The sequence below is a fragment of the Lagopus muta genome, chromosome 25 (assembly GCF_023343835.1).
Source record: "Lagopus muta isolate bLagMut1 chromosome 25, bLagMut1 primary, whole genome shotgun sequence".
In the NCBI taxonomy this organism is placed as follows: Eukaryota; Metazoa; Chordata; class Aves; order Galliformes; family Phasianidae; genus Lagopus; species Lagopus muta.
In genome coordinates this window covers 549,814-563,439 of record NC_064457.1, presented here as the reverse complement: position 1 = coordinate 563,439, position 13,626 = coordinate 549,814, and the positions used below count along the sequence as shown (strand labels likewise).

At 63.9% G+C, this 13,626-nt stretch overlaps 3 protein-coding genes across 5 annotated transcripts; 2 read left to right on the top strand and 1 right to left on the bottom strand.

Moving 5' to 3' along the window:
* Nucleotides 1-1,204: 1,204 nt before the first annotated feature.
* EIF1 (eukaryotic translation initiation factor 1) lies at nt 1,205-2,408 on the top strand. Its single transcript, XM_048926630.1, has 4 exons — nt 1,205-1,336; nt 1,551-1,714; nt 1,825-1,926; nt 2,192-2,408. Exons 1-4 carry the CDS (start codon nt 1,306-1,308, stop codon nt 2,234-2,236), a joined length of 342 nt encoding a protein of 113 aa, XP_048782587.1. The 5' UTR covers nt 1,205-1,305; the 3' UTR covers nt 2,237-2,408.
* Nucleotides 2,409-5,124: 2,716 nt separating this feature from the next.
* On the top strand, nt 5,125-5,720 carry LOC125684466 (gastrin/cholecystokinin-like peptide). 2 transcript variants are annotated; one of them, XM_048926634.1, is made up of 3 exons: nt 5,125-5,194; nt 5,314-5,508; nt 5,584-5,720. In XM_048926634.1, the coding sequence occupies exons 2-3, from the start codon at nt 5,316-5,318 to the stop codon at nt 5,706-5,708; spliced, it is 318 nt and encodes a 105-aa protein (XP_048782591.1). In that variant the 5' UTR covers nt 5,125-5,194; nt 5,314-5,315; the 3' UTR covers nt 5,709-5,720. The 2 variants fall into 2 exon arrangements, with proteins under 2 accessions (XP_048782591.1, XP_048782590.1); XM_048926633.1 differs by lacking the exon at nt 5,125-5,194 and having other exon boundaries at nt 5,265-5,508.
* Nucleotides 5,721-5,746: 26 nt separating this feature from the next.
* On the bottom strand, nt 5,747-11,845 carry HAP1 (huntingtin associated protein 1). Of its 2 annotated transcripts, XM_048926631.1 has the most exons (15): nt 11,691-11,845; nt 9,993-10,069; nt 9,782-9,898; nt 9,610-9,710; nt 9,396-9,504; nt 9,233-9,311; nt 9,013-9,143; nt 8,836-8,910; nt 8,617-8,757; nt 8,479-8,543; nt 8,179-8,337; nt 7,767-8,065; nt 7,451-7,669; nt 6,983-7,085; nt 5,747-6,617 (listed from the first exon to the last, which is right to left on the bottom strand). In XM_048926631.1, exons 1-15 carry the CDS (start codon nt 11,785-11,787, stop codon nt 6,251-6,253), a joined length of 2,139 nt encoding a protein of 712 aa, XP_048782588.1. In that variant the 5' UTR covers nt 11,788-11,845; the 3' UTR covers nt 5,747-6,250. The 2 variants fall into 2 exon arrangements, with proteins under 2 accessions (XP_048782588.1, XP_048782589.1); XM_048926632.1 differs by lacking the exon at nt 6,983-7,085 and having other exon boundaries at nt 6,457-6,617.
* Between the last annotated feature and the right edge of the window lie 1,781 nt (nt 11,846-13,626).

Sequence of the window (13,626 nt, the reverse complement as noted above, 5' to 3'; positions counted from 1 at the left end):
TTGAGCAGAAGCAGAGGGGAGGGAAGTGCTGTCTGCTGGGTCACGGCGGCTGTGGAGCAAATCCACATTTTAATGACAATTTTAGCCAGTGCTCCAGCACATAACGACACGGAAAAGTAACAGATGCTTTAGAAGCACCAGAGAGACGCTGAAGTACAGCCAAGCAAACGATCCTTCTCCCGGCAGAAGGCAATGAATGGGGATATCTCAATCAAAGCCCCAGGAACGAAGTGTCCCCACCGTGCGACGGCTGCCAGGGCCGCAGAGGCACGGCGCGGTGCCGATCGTCCCTCGGAAATGAACGGCACCACGGCGGGGCGCGGACGGCCGCAGAGGAGCGCTGGCTGAGCGGCACAGCGCCGTGCGGCTCCGTCCCCGCGCGGCCCATCGGCGCCCAGAGGCGTTCGAACCCCGCACGAACCTCACGGCTTCTGCCCCATTCTCGCCTCCCTCCGTACCCACACGCTGCTTCAGCACACCGCAGGGCTGCGTGCGATGCTGCCTGACGGCACGCGGCGCTCAGCAGCCGATCGCACCGCTCTCGCAGCGCAGAGCCGGGGCCGCACGGCGGGAGCCCTGGAAGCTGCTCTGAGCGCGTCTGCTTTAAGGGACCTCCGGCCCATCGCCGCCCACGGAGCCCCCGGGCAGGGGCCTCACAGAGCCGCCCAGCCGCCTCGGCGCGGGGCGAGCGGCCCGGGGGGCTCCGCGGCACCGAACCCCGACGTTCACGGGGCGGGGACGAGGGCCGGGCGGACCGCAGCCATCGCGGGGCCTGGAGCCGCCACTGCGGGGAGCGGATGGCACGAAGGGGGCGGCAGGCTCCGCAAACGCGAGGACAGCGCCGAGCCGAGCCGAGCCGAGCCGAGCCGTGCGGGCCGCCGGGAGCAGCGCGGCCGCAGCACAGCGCGATCGCCCGGCCAGGCGCTGCCCGAGGCCCCGCGAGGCGCCGCCGTACTGCGCGTGCGCCGCACCGCGTGCTGCTGCCCCCCCCACCCCGCGCGGCTTAGAGTTGCGCATGCGTACGGCTCCCGTCGCGCCAGCCGGGGCGTGGCCGCGTTCGGCCGTACGTCGTGACGCCCCCGCGGAGGGGCCAATCGGCGCGCTCGTTTCTCGTGCGTGCTGACGTCACGCGGAGGTGGTATATAAGCGGGCGGCGCCGGTCCCGCCCCCGTGACAGCGTCCGCAGCCGCCGCCGCGAGAGCATCCTCCGTCTCAGCCGCTCGCGCCGCCGCCGCCACCCGCCGCGTCGCCGCCTCCGCCGCCGCCCGCCGCCGCCGCCTCGCCGAGGGAAGGGAAGCGTATCGTATGTCCGCTATCCAGAACCTCCAACCCTTCGGTGAGGCCTTTGTGCGGCGCTGGGCCGGGCCGGGCCCGGCGGCCCCTCCCTGCGGCGGCTCCGCCCCGTGGCGCAGCTGCGCTCCGGGGCCGCGTTGCGTCAGCCGCGGGGGGGCGGGGGCGGGGAGGGGGTGGGGGCGGAGGGTGACAGGCGGGCGGGAGGGCCAATGGGAGCGCGGCGGGGCGGGGCCGGCGCTGACGCGCTCTCCCCGCAGACCCCTTTGCTGATGCAAGTAAGGGTGATGACCTGCTTCCTGCCGGCACTGAGGACTACATCCATATAAGGATCCAGCAGCGGAACGGCAGGAAGACCCTCACAACTGTCCAGGGCATCGCGGATGATTACGATAAAAAGAAACTGGTGAAGGCGTTCAAGAAGGTGGGCTGTGGGACTGTGTGGGGCCGGGGGCGGTGGGACACGGGGAGCTGTGGGGCTGGGGTAGCAGTCAGAGGTTTTGTCGTCCTGAAGGAGCCTTCTTCTTTCCCCAGAAATTTGCCTGCAATGGTACTGTGATCGAGCACCCTGAGTATGGAGAAGTGATTCAGCTGCAGGGCGACCAGCGCAAGAACATCTGCCAGTTCCTCGTCGAGGTAAGGCTTAATTGCTGAACTGGGAGCGGAGCAGAACCTGACTGTGTGCAAAAGAGCAGCGGAGGGAGGAGACTGCTCCTGTGCTTACTGAAACATTTGCTGGAGAAATACGTTATTCTGTGAGATTTTGCAGTTGCAGTCTTGTTTGCACTCCGTGTTTTGGGGCGAAGCAGGAATTTGTCAGTTCTGCAGTGCAGATGGTGTATGAATGCTCACAGAGGTTTGAGTGGTGTGAGGTGCTATGAAGTGCATTTTTTTCTTGCAGATTGGACTGGCCAAAGACGACCAGCTGAAAGTCCATGGGTTTTAAGTGCCCATGGGCCACTGAAGCTTTATGCAAGAAGATTTCCTTACAATGAGATTCCCATCTGTCCCTTGTCATAAGTTTAAAACCAGTCGGTTTGTGTAATGTACCATTCTTGGGTCCACTGTTCAGTCTGGACTGGTGTAATTCAGTGATGTAATAAACTGACAAGAGCCCATGCTATCTCGTCTTGCTGTCCCTCATTTAACAGAGGTAATTTGGGCGTTTAGCTTCAGGCTGGAAAACGCCACAAGTGCCCTGCTGAGCCCAGGGCCTGCCCCCAGCTCTGCCCCCAGCTCTGCCCTCCCCTTTCCATGGGCAGTGACCATGGGGGCCCTGCAGCAAGGTGCCGAGCTGTGGCACGGCCAGGGCAGACAGGACCCCTCTGTAGGCTGTCATTCCCAGTGGTAGAGGGATCTGGGGAAGCTGAGCAAATGGAGTGACCTTAAGGCTGGGTGCCTGCAGTCCTGGCCTGGCAGGTGCTGATGTCACACAAGCCCAAAGAGCGTGGGCTGCTGTACCTGAAGGAACATCGCCTTGGGTTAAACTTCTGACAAGGGATCAATCTTGGACTAATGTAACAAGTATCATTGTAAATAGAGCTGCAGAGCTTACGTGTTACTAGCGACTGCTGCCTAATGCCCTGTGAAGTAACAGATTTTTGGTTTCATTTTTAATGTTTTATGTAATGTATTTAAAGTCTTATTTAAATAAAAATGGTTTTGAAAAGTGTTGGCTTGGTGGATTATTCAGTTGCATTTTGAAGCCAAAATGCTTTGTTTCGGTGAGGCTGTGGCACAGCACTGAGCGCCGGAGCCCCGGTGCTGCGTGGAGCTGCTGTGCTGCGCAGCTGTGAGTGCAGTGCAGTGCGACCCAGTGCAAGAAGGGGAACGCAGAGCAACTGCAGTGCTGCTCTTCCTCATCCCTGGCCAAAGTTGAAGTAAACGGCCCAAGGGCGGAGGTTGAGTCACTCCCTCGCTGGACTGGGCCGCACGGAGCCTTGCGCCAGGTGCCCCCTGCTTGCCCATAGGTGTGCGGGCTCAGGAGCTGCAGGGGAGGGTTCTGTTCCTACAACCAGGCTTTGCTGCAGGCCGGGCTGCAGCTGGAGGTCACTGAAAGTGCAGGGGTGGAACAGTTTTGCAACAGGCCTGGAGATGTGGGTCTGCAAGTGCAGCACAAGCAGGAAGTCTGTGTGCTTCCCTCTGCAGCACTGCAGGCAGCTCCATCCCAACCTGTGGCACCGCTGGGAGCTGTGGGGGGTTGGCAGCCCTCAAAAAGCGTGTTCATCTACTTGCTGCTGTGGAAGGCCCTGACTTTCAGCCTGGTTTTCCCTGCACTCAGCTCACCTTGCTGCCCTGTACTTCCCGGTGAGACCTTGCTCCCGGAAAGCAGTTTGCTGCAGTAGCTGCCTTCCACCCATCAGCAAAGGCACTGCGTGCCAACACTGCTCAGAGCTCCTGCCTGCACTGAGGGACGTTGTGTGGTCCCTGTGTTGGGAAGGTAAAGAAGACAGCCCCGCTGCCTCTGCACACAGCCAGGGCTGGAGGAGCTGAGCAGTGCCTGCTGCAGGGCCAGACATTTACCTGCTGTCTGCGAGGTGTCCGTGCTGTCCCTGCTCCCATGGCTGTGGTGCAGTGCTCTGATGGCACAAGGACACAAGGACGGCCCTGTGCCCATGGGCACTGCAGCCCCACGTCACAGCCCCACATCACAGCCCCACAGAGCGAGGGCTGCAGGGAGCAGCCGCTGTGAGCCCATCACAGCACGGCTCATTGGGCCCAGACTGAGCCATTAAAAGCCCAAAATGACAAAACAATTTGTTTGTTCTTTGTAAAAATCGCTCCCAAGAGGGATCCATTGATTGCTGCGGGCAGCGGAGGAGCAGGGCACGCTGCCTCCTGCCCATCCAAAGCCCATTTGTTTGGGGCTTATCTGAGGATTGGTTCCCCTCTGCAAACACGGCCAGGGCCGGGGCAGATGTCAACACGTCACTGCTGCATCCTCTATTGAAGGGATGAGGCAAATGTTCCCAAACACTGCGGGATGAGGGTCAATACAAGAGGAGCCGTGGCTCTGTGAGATAACGGCAGCCCCAGCGCTGTTCCTCCGAGCACAGAGAGGGGGCTGAGCCGCCCCGGGAGTGTGGGGATGATGTGGGGGGAGGAACAGCTCTGTGTCTGTGTGAAATACAGCTCTGCTTCACAGCCACTCGTGGCTGTACGCTCATTCTCTGCGGCTGTGCAGCTCGGCTCTGCCTTTCTGTGAACCTTCAAAGGCAGACACAGCACTCTGTGCAGCTGAGCCGTGCAGCACTCTGCCTCTACAGAAATACTGTGTGTGTGCCTCTGTGTCTGCTGCAGTGTGTGTAAGCACATGGAAATGTAAGTACATCTATCTGCGCAGACACACACATACCTGGTATGCATACATACACCTGTACACATATCTGTGTACCCACATCTCTGCCTCTGTGACCGAGTGAACACACGTGTATCCATGGTCCATGTACAGGTTTGTGTCCAGCACCACAGTGTGGTTTGTGAAGGGGCCCTGCAGCTGCTGCAGCCTCTGAGTGGCCCATGGACCCCTGCCCCCCACGTCCTGGTGTGGGGCACAGAGCTGTGCTGTGGGGCAGCTCGGAGCAGAGCTGGTGTGTGTGTGAAGGGATGTGTGTGCATGTACACATATGTGCACGTGTGTATGGATGTGTGTCTGTGTGTGTGCGGATGTGTGCACGCACAGATGTGTATGCATGGATGTGTGCACCTGTGGGTAGATACGTGTGCATCCGTTTGTGTGTGCGCTGCATGGCTGCATGCATGTCTGTGCATCCATCCCCCGTATCTCTGCGCCCCGAACACCGCAGCGGTCGGAGCCGCCCCGGGGCGGAGCGCAGCGCGGGCGCCTTCAAAAGTGCGGACGGAGCGCAGGGAGCCGCGCGGAGCCCCGGAGCAGCAGCGTGAGGTGAGGAGGGGCGTGCGGAGCGGCCGGGAGGGGCGGAGGGGCGCTGGGGTCGAGCACGCCGCTGCCCATCTCTCGCTCCGGTTTGCTGCTGCAGTCTCTCTCTCCCCTTCCCTCCGCAGCCATGAAGACGAAGGTGTTCCTCGGCCTCATCCTCAGCACGGCGGTGACCGCCTGCCTGTGCCGGCCGGCAGCGAAGGTCCCGGGAGGCTCCCACCGCCCCCCCTCCAGCCCGGCCCGGCGGGATTGGCCCGAGCCCCCGGCCCAGGAGCAGCAGCAGCGCTTCATCTCCCGCTTCCTGCCCCACGTCTTCGCAGGTACCGCAGCTCCCGGCTCTCTCCCCGCCAGCCCCGGCCCCGGGCGGCTCTGACCCTCTCCCTTCACCTCCGCAGAGCTGAGCGACCGCAAAGGCTTCGTGCAGGGGAACGGGGCGGTAGAGGCCCTGCACGACCACTTCTACCCCGACTGGATGGACTTCGGCCGCCGGAGCGCCGAGGATGCGGCCGATGCTGCGTAGCCCCGCGCGGAGCCCCGGCACTCAGCCCACCTCTGGTCCCACAATAAAGCTTTGGCACTCCCAGCTCTGCTGCTGCTGTTGTTGGAGGTGCGGCTATGGGGGAGACAGCGAGCTGCCTCAGGTGGTCGCGTTTATTCCATAGAGATGGGGCACAGCTGCAGCGCTGCTACATCTATTTGTGGGGCAGAAAAGAGTTTAGAAAACACCACTTTAAAACCGCCGTTTGCTTTAGGAGTCAGTTCGGGTCCCGGCGGTGGGGGCTCAGCCCGGCACGTGCAGCCGCTGCTCCTCTCCATCCGGTTGTGCCGCCAGCAGGGGGGCCGGGAGGGAAGGAGGCCGGGAGGCAGGGAAGGGGCCGCTTACTGCAGAGCTCCGCGTTCTGCCGCTGAGATAAAGCCCCAAAAGCGGCTGCCGGGCTCTGCGCTGCCCCAGGGCGGGTGATGCCGCCGCGCAGTAGTCGAGGGAGCCCAGCGCTGTTCGCCCGCGGCTGGAGATGAAGAGAGCGGAGGATTCGTTCCGTCCCGCGTGCCGTTGCCGTGCTCTCACGTGGGCGCATCGCGCTGCTCCCGGCGCTCCCCGTCCGCGTAGCACCGCTCCCCACGGGCCACCACCCGGTGCAGCCCCAGGCGCAGCAGCTTCTGCACGAGGTTCCCGCTGAAGATGCTGCTCCGCGATGCGGGTCCCCGCTGCCCCTCCTCCGCAGCGCAGGGCTGGTGGGTGAGCGGGGAGGCCCTCCTGGTGGGGGCCGGGAGCAGCACAGCATTGATGCCGCGCAGCAGCACGAGGCGGACGAGACCCAGAGGGGAAGCGGGGCAGTGTGCCGGCGCCGGGCAGGACGGCCGCAAAGACTGGGAGCTGCGGTTCAGCCCCTCAAAGGGCCCACAAGAAGGCACGACCGAGTGATGCAGACTGCAGGGAGAGAGAGGAGGTCAGCGAGGAGCAGCGGCAGGGCTGGGACCAGTGCTGCGCGCTCACTCATCGTGCATGGAGGGCAGGTCGGGTGGTGGTGTTTGGCTTTTGTTTTTGCTAATGCTGTGAACTCCAGCTCACACCAATGCCCTCCACTCCTATTACTGCTTTGCAGTAGGGCTCAGCAGTTAAGGCGCCCATTCCTTACTCCATCCTGAGCCCAGCAGGAAGGCAGCAGGCTCAGCTCTAGCCTCAATGCCTCACTCCTTCCACACAAAGCTCCCCCCCGAGGGTGGGGGGAGAACAGGCAGGAGGGACAAGGGGAGGCAGCGGGGAATGGTGCAGGTGGGGAGGGAGGCACATACCTGGGGATCACCGTGGTGAGCTCAGTGGTGGGGTGGAGGATGTGGCAGGTGGTGATGGTGAAGGTGGATGGGGTCTGGGGGAGGTTGTTAGCAGAGAGGAGCACTGGAGGGGACAGGAGACGGCGGGTTAATGGGACATGGAGGGAAGGGCACAGAGAGCAGGGTGGGGGTAGAGAGTGGCATCAGTGTTAGGCTGGAAGCTGTCACAAGCAGCAGAATCCCACACCCAGGGAGCAGAGCTGGCTGTGCTTCAGCTCTATACAGCTCAGAGGAGACACAGAGTGCCCAGAGTGCTCCTGGACCCTCCTTGGCCATGTGCCTTCATGGCACCAGGGCAGCTCTGTGGGAATGGACAGGCGGAAGGGAGGGGAGAAGGAAGAGCACAAGGGGGAGCACGGGGCAAAGAGCACAGGAGGGCAGAGAGGGACTGGGGGCCACGTCCCCCCCATTTCTGTGCCCACCGCTCACCCCCGGGGCGCTCCATGGCTTTGGCAGGCGTGGAGGTGGGCAGCAGCTGGAAGGAGGCAGCCTCCACTTCATCCTCCTCCAGGTCGGTGAGGCTGTACACCTCCTCCAGGTCGGTGTCCAGCGGCCTGAAGTCCTTAGTGAGCACCCCAGGACGCGGCACCAGGATCCCCCCCAGGTTGGGCTGCGCCAGCTGCTGCCAGTGGTGGAGCGTCACTGAGCCTGGAGGGAGGATACAGGCGTGCAGAGGGGCTCAGCTGGGAACACAGGACCTTTCTGGCACTCCCGGGGCTGCACGACGTCCCCTCGCGTTCCTCACCTTCCAGCGGCTTCACGATCTGCAGCTTGTCAGGCAGGAAGCTGAGCGAGCCCAGCGAGAAGCCAGAGGCAGCGGTGTGCTCAGAGCCCCCCGAGCAAGTGGTGCCGGCGGACACAACGCTGCCGTCGGGCGTCGGGATCCCGCTGGAGCCGTCCTCATCCCGCAGCCGCCACAGCTTGCGCTCCCGCTCCGCATCGAAGAAGGAGCGCTCCTCCGAGTGGCGCCGCTGCTGCGCCGACAGCCGCTGCACCGCCGCCTCCAGATCCTGGCGGCCGGGAGCTGCCCGCGGGCCCGCCGTCCTGCAGGGGCACGAGATCAGGGGCTCAGCGCATTGCGCGGTGCATTGCACGGCGTTAAAGGACCCCCAGCCTCTGCCCTGAGCCAGCCCCCCTCCCCTCCCATACACACTCACTGGGGACCCTCTGGACTGGGGTGAGGAGTGCTGCTCCCCCCGGAGGGAGCAGCCGATGTCTGCTTGGAGCCGGGTGTGTGCTGGGGGGATGCGGAGCTCGACCGGGCTTTGGCCGCGTGGTTCACTGCCTTCACCGTCTCGAAAACACGCAGACAGCTCCTGTGGGCAGGGAGCAGGGGGAGTGTGCACGGGGCACACAGAATCGCTGCCGTCAGATCATCCCTACCACGTCCCCAAGTGCCACATCTCCTTTCTTAGGCCAATCCCCCCCCCCCCCGGGCTCAGGTCATCAGCCCCCACCTGTAGTCTGAGGAGGACTCCGTCCCCTTCCTCATCGTCCCCTTGATCTCAGCAGCCAACGATTCCTGCAGGGTTGGGATGCAGCGTCAGCACAGGGGAGCTGTGCCCCCCACCCCCACCGCACCCCCCCACACACACCAGGGGCAGGAGGCTGCTGCCGGCGCCGTAGCGGCTGACGGTGCTGTTGGGCAGACTGCGGCTGCGAAGGCTCTTCACCTCCTCCTGGGCCTCCTGCAGCATCCCGCCGCACTCCACGTATTTGTCCTGCAGGTCCCGCAGCTGCGGGGAGGGGGCACCGCTCAGAGCACAGCCCCCACCGGTGGGACCTGCAGCCACGCTCCGTCCCCAACCTCTCACCTCCGTCCGGAGATGCTGCTGCACCTCCTTGGCCGCGGCCAGGTGCTGCTGGAGCTCCTCCACCTCCGTGCCGTACTGCGGAGCGGTGGGCGGGGAGTCAGAGGGGGCTGCGTGCTGCGTGCTGTGTGCTGCGCCCCCCCGGGGCCCCTCAGCACAGAGCAGGGGAGGGAAGCTCACCGTTCTGCACTTCTGCTGCAGCTCCACCACCTGTGCCAGGAGCTGACTGATCTCCTCCTGCTGCCTCGCTGTGTCCTCGGCCTTGCGGGCCAGCTCTTCTGACAGACAGGCAACCTGCTGGCTGGCTGCAGCTGCGGGGGAGCACCATCACCATCCTCCCTGGGTGCTCCCCAGCACCCAGCAGGTGCCCCCCACCTTCCCCCCGGCTCAGCCCACATACAGAACTGCTCCACGCAGTCAATCATCAGCTGCTGCTCCTGGTCCTCGTACCGGCTGGTCTCTGTCACAATGGTGGTGGCCTGGAGGAGAGGACAAAGGCTGTGCTTGATGATCAGAGCGTTTCCCCCCCAGCATCACCACTGGGTGCCCCACGCTGCCCTCACCTCCAGGCGAAGCTTCTGGTTCTCCTCCTCCAGGATCCGGAGCTTCTGCTGCAGAGCATCATACTGGAAGAACTGCTGCAGGGACAGTGAGGACTCATTCCGGCGCAGCCTGGGGACAGCAGGGTGGGCGCTGAGCACCTGCAGTGTGGGCAGGATGAGGGCCTGCCAGCCCCCTGACCCACATCCATGGGGCAGCCCCATAGAGCCCACTCACGGTGTGATGGGGGCAGAGGTGGGCTCGCTCTCCTCCGTGTTGGTGGTGTAGAAATGGAGCAGATCATCCCTCATGGAGACCTCGTGGCGCAGCTGTGCGATCTGGGGGGACATCAGGGCTCAGCTCAGGGGCACAGCCTGCAAACCCCCCAGCACCAGGCCGAGGGTGGTACCTCCTCCTTGGCCAGCTCCAGCTGCTCCTCCAGCAGCTCATTGCGCTCCGTCAGGCTGCGGTTCTGCTTCAGCAGGGACTGCCCAATGCGCGCCGCCAGCTCCAGGTCTCTCTCTTTCTGCAGGAGGCAGGGGGAAATGGATTGAATGTCAACCAGGATTATCCTCTCTGGTCCCTGTCCCACAGCCCCAGGTCCCCATGCACCAGCTCACCTCATCCAGCAGGTTGGTGACAGCATCGATGTCGTGGTACGTCTTGGTGATCCGCACGGCACGCTCAGTGCACAGGACTGGGGGAGAAGGGCGAAAGCTGAGCCTGGCTGTGCCTTCACACAGGGCTACAGGAGGGGCTTGGAGCTTCCCTGCTGCCCCCTCCTCTTGTGCTGCAGCTTGCAGCTCACCCATGGGCAGGCGCTGCTGCCCCTGCACGGTGATGGGCGATGGCTGCAGCAGCTGCACTGAGCTGCCCTGCACTGCTTCCATTTGCTGGGCAGCAGCAGCAGCACAGTGCAGGCAGGGATGCTCCTGTGGCACTGTGGGGCACACACCAACATCACCCCACATCTCATTGTGAAGGGGAAGGTGTCAGCGTCCCCCCATCCTGATACAAGGCACACGGATGGGAAGGAGGGGCCGAAGGGAGGTGATATCTCCAACACAAAGCCAGGCTGGAAGCACTGGCACAAACAACGCCATGCAGCACTGCGTGAAGTTGAGCTGCAGGCAGCGTCCCCCCAGCCTGCCCCAGCCCCCTCCCCCAGATGTCACTGCAGGAAGCCAGCCCTGCCCTAGTTTCTCCATGGGGTCGCTGGCTGAGCACAGGGATCTGCTCCAGCCCATGTTCAGAAGCAAAGGGACAGAGCCCAGAGCATCCCAACCCCACAGCCACAACGGGGCCCAACAACAAGATCTGCCTTCTTGGGGTGCTGCGCCCCCTGCCCACCCAATGCTGCAGAGAGCAGTGCCTGTGAGCAGCAACGGGAACACAAGCAGCTGCAGGAACAAACACCGAGCTGGGGGGGGGTCACCTCCTCCCCATTATATCTGGGGATCTGGGGCAGATGGGCGACACAAGGGGTGTCCACCCCCAGCACCGAGCCGCCACCTGCAGAGGCAGCCAGCAGTGAGCACGAGGCCCTGAGCTCTGCCTGCCCCAGGACTGCCCGCACCCCACAGCCGCTCACTGTGCTCACAGCCCTGTGGCACCGTGCCTCAGTTTCCCCAGCAGAGCAGCCCAGCAGTCTCACCCTGCAGCCCCCACCCCACGCACTCCCCCAGGTGGGCAGACAAAGTGGGTTAACAGGGGAGGCTCAGCCACACAAATCCCATTATGCTGCCCCAGATGGGATTGTGTAATGGCGCACATCGCCATGGCGATGCCCCCACTCACCACCCGTGTCCCTGCCCAGAGCGCAGTGGGTGCATCTATGAGGATAGGGGGGCCAGCCTCAGCCCCGGCCCCCTCCCCTCAGCAGGGCCTGCTTCCCGCAGGGTCTCTAACTGCACTTCGTCAGGCCACTGAGCCGTTAATTGGAAATAATTGGAGCATGAGCATCTTTATGGCGTGAGCCAGCAGCGGGCCCTGGGAGCCATACGCTGCCCAACACGTACACAGCAACCACCACGGCCGGGCCAGCACGGCATGGGGACCCGCACCCCATGGGAGGGCTGCCCCCAGCCCCACAACCACACAGATCCTTTCCCATTTCTCTGCCCACCACCACCATGCGTGAACCCCTCCTGAGATCGCAGTGATCCCCAAAGGGACCAGATAGCAATGAGCGGGTGGGGGGGGCTGCCAACCCCAAGGGAAATACACAGACCGGGAGCCGTGGGACGGCTCCTAAGGAGCCCCCGGCCCCGCACCCCCACCGCAGCCCCGGCCCCGCCGCAGCCCCGCGCCCCCCCCACCTTCCTCCAGCTCTCGGGCGATGGGATCCGCGCCGCCGCCGCGCTCCGCGTTCCCGTTCAGCTCGTCGTAAGCGGCGGGGCTGCTCCAGATCTCCATGGTGCCGTGCCCACCGCGGAGCCGTGCCGAGCCGTCCGCTCCCGCCCCTATTTATGGGGTCGCTCGGCGCGCACCTGCCCGCTGCGTCCCGGGGGCGGCGCTGAGGCCTGAGCGGGGCGGGGGCGGCGGGGGCGGCGGGGTCGCGGGCTGCGCGCTCCCCCCGGCTCGGCACAGCGCAGCGCAGAGCAGCGCAGCTCGGCCGGCAGCAGCAGCTCTCTGTGCGCTGTGGGGACACGGCCCCCATCATGCACCCACGGCCCCATCGTGCACCCCGCAACCCCCATCAGGCAGATGATGAGAACCACGCTCGCCATGGGGATGCGCTCCTCACAGGGGATGGTTCTGGTTCCCACCTCTCAGCCTCGCATGGACACGGGGTGGTCTGTGCACTGCATCCCCCAGTGGGAGCTGCCAAGAGGGGACGCTGAGGGGTTACCGGTCCCTGAACAGCAGCCATATAGGGCTGACCTCTGACTGGCAGTGCACAGACAGCGGCTTCTGCCCTACTTGGAGGGACCAGGAGGGCTCTCAGGTCCCTGAACTGAACCTGGGCTGCGTGCAGGGCTGGGGGCCCAGTGACACCCAGTTCACAGCACAGTACAGCTTTGCCAGAGCTGCATCCCGCTGCCTCTCACCTGTCAGCCCCACACCGCCCCAGGCTGCGCCGTCTCCCTGTCACCCCCACAGCACACAGCTGTTGCCATCCTCAAACTGCCTCACTCAGCAAACCCCCTGCTTTGAGCCAGCCGTGGCTGCACTGCTCCTGTCCCCCACGCGCCCCATCCAGGTGCACCCCCTGCTCCTCCACCAACAGATTTGAGCAGAGGCAGCACTGAGGCAGGGAGAGCTGAATGAATCACACTCTGCTTATATGATGGAGCAGCTGTATGGCACACTGTGCAGGTGCTACTGGCAGGGGGCTTTGGGTGGGGAGCGGCGGGGCTGCTCTCCATCAGGATGCCAGGAGTGCTGATATGCACAGTGCCTCCACCACCACCTGCCCCAGGCCTGTCCTTGTTAGGACTGGACTAATCAATGAATCGATGAGGCCGTGGCTGGAGCTGCCCTTCAGCAGCACACGATGCCTTTATTTGCCCGCTGGACTCCCACCCATGGGACCCTCCCTGCAGCATCCAGGATCCTGACCCCTCTCCAGTTCTGCCTCCTGGCAGGCACAACACCCTCCTGGCTCTGCCTTCTCGCTGCTCCCTGGATGCTGCAGTTTGTGGGCAGGCACCCATCCACGGGCACCTCAAGGACGCAGTGTGCAGGAGCTGCTCCCTCCTAATCCCCGCCGGAGCTTTGCTCCTTCATGCAGGTCTCTGCATCTCTGCACAAGTAGATTACAGGGGGCTATTTCTGATGGCAGCTTAACGGTCTGGGTGAGGGGATGAGGGAGTGGGGGCACAGCACACACAGATGGGGCACTGAGAAACGTGACATGGAGTGGGAGTGGTGACACACTGCTGAGCCACACTGGGCACACAGGGCTGGGGGCTGAGGCTGCAGGGTGGGGGGCTGATGGCTGAGGGGGGCAAGAACACCACGGGGCCACAAGCACAAGCATGGCACAGCCGGCGGTGCCCTCAGCCCCTCATGCATGGGTGGAGGCAGTGAGGGTGGCAGCGGGATGCAGCCCTGTTGCGCCAGACCTCCATCAGCTCCCCGCTCTGCTCCTGCCCCCAGCACACCTGCACCAAGGTCCAAGCGGGGCACAGACCCCTCCTGTGCCCCCCCCCAGGTCCCAACCCCATGGAGCGCAGTGTATGGAAGGGGGGGCTGCACAGGGGTTCCCAGGAGATGCTGGGGCTCTCTGCACACGTCTGGCTCAGCTCAGCA

Coding starts and splice junctions, on each gene's coding strand:
- EIF1 (XM_048926630.1), top strand. CDS start 1,306: ATGTCCGCTATCCAGAACCTCCAACCCTTCG. Junction 1,715..1,824: donor TGGTGAAGGCGTTCAAGAAG/GTGGGCTGTGGG, acceptor TTCTTTCCCCAG/AAATTTGCCTGCAATGGTAC. Junction 1,927..2,191: donor TCTGCCAGTTCCTCGTCGAG/GTAAGGCTTAAT, acceptor TTTTTCTTGCAG/ATTGGACTGGCCAAAGACGA.
- LOC125684466 (XM_048926634.1), top strand. CDS start 5,316: ATGAAGACGAAGGTGTTCCTCGGCCTCATCCTCAGCACGGCGGTGACC. Junction 5,509..5,583: donor CCTGCCCCACGTCTTCGCAG/GTACCGCAGCTC, acceptor TCACCTCCGCAG/AGCTGAGCGACCGCAAAGGC.
- HAP1 (XM_048926631.1), bottom strand. CDS start 11,787: ATGGAGATCTGGAGCAGCCCCGCCGCTTACGACGAGCTGAACGGGAAC. Junction 7,086..7,450: donor AGCCATGGAGCGCCCCGGGG/GTGAGCGGTGGG, acceptor TGTCCCCTCCAG/TGCTCCTCTCTGCTAACAAC. Junction 6,618..6,982: donor CTCACCACGGTGATCCCCAG/GTATGTGCCTCC, acceptor CTCTCCCTGCAG/TCTGCATCACTCGGTCGTGC.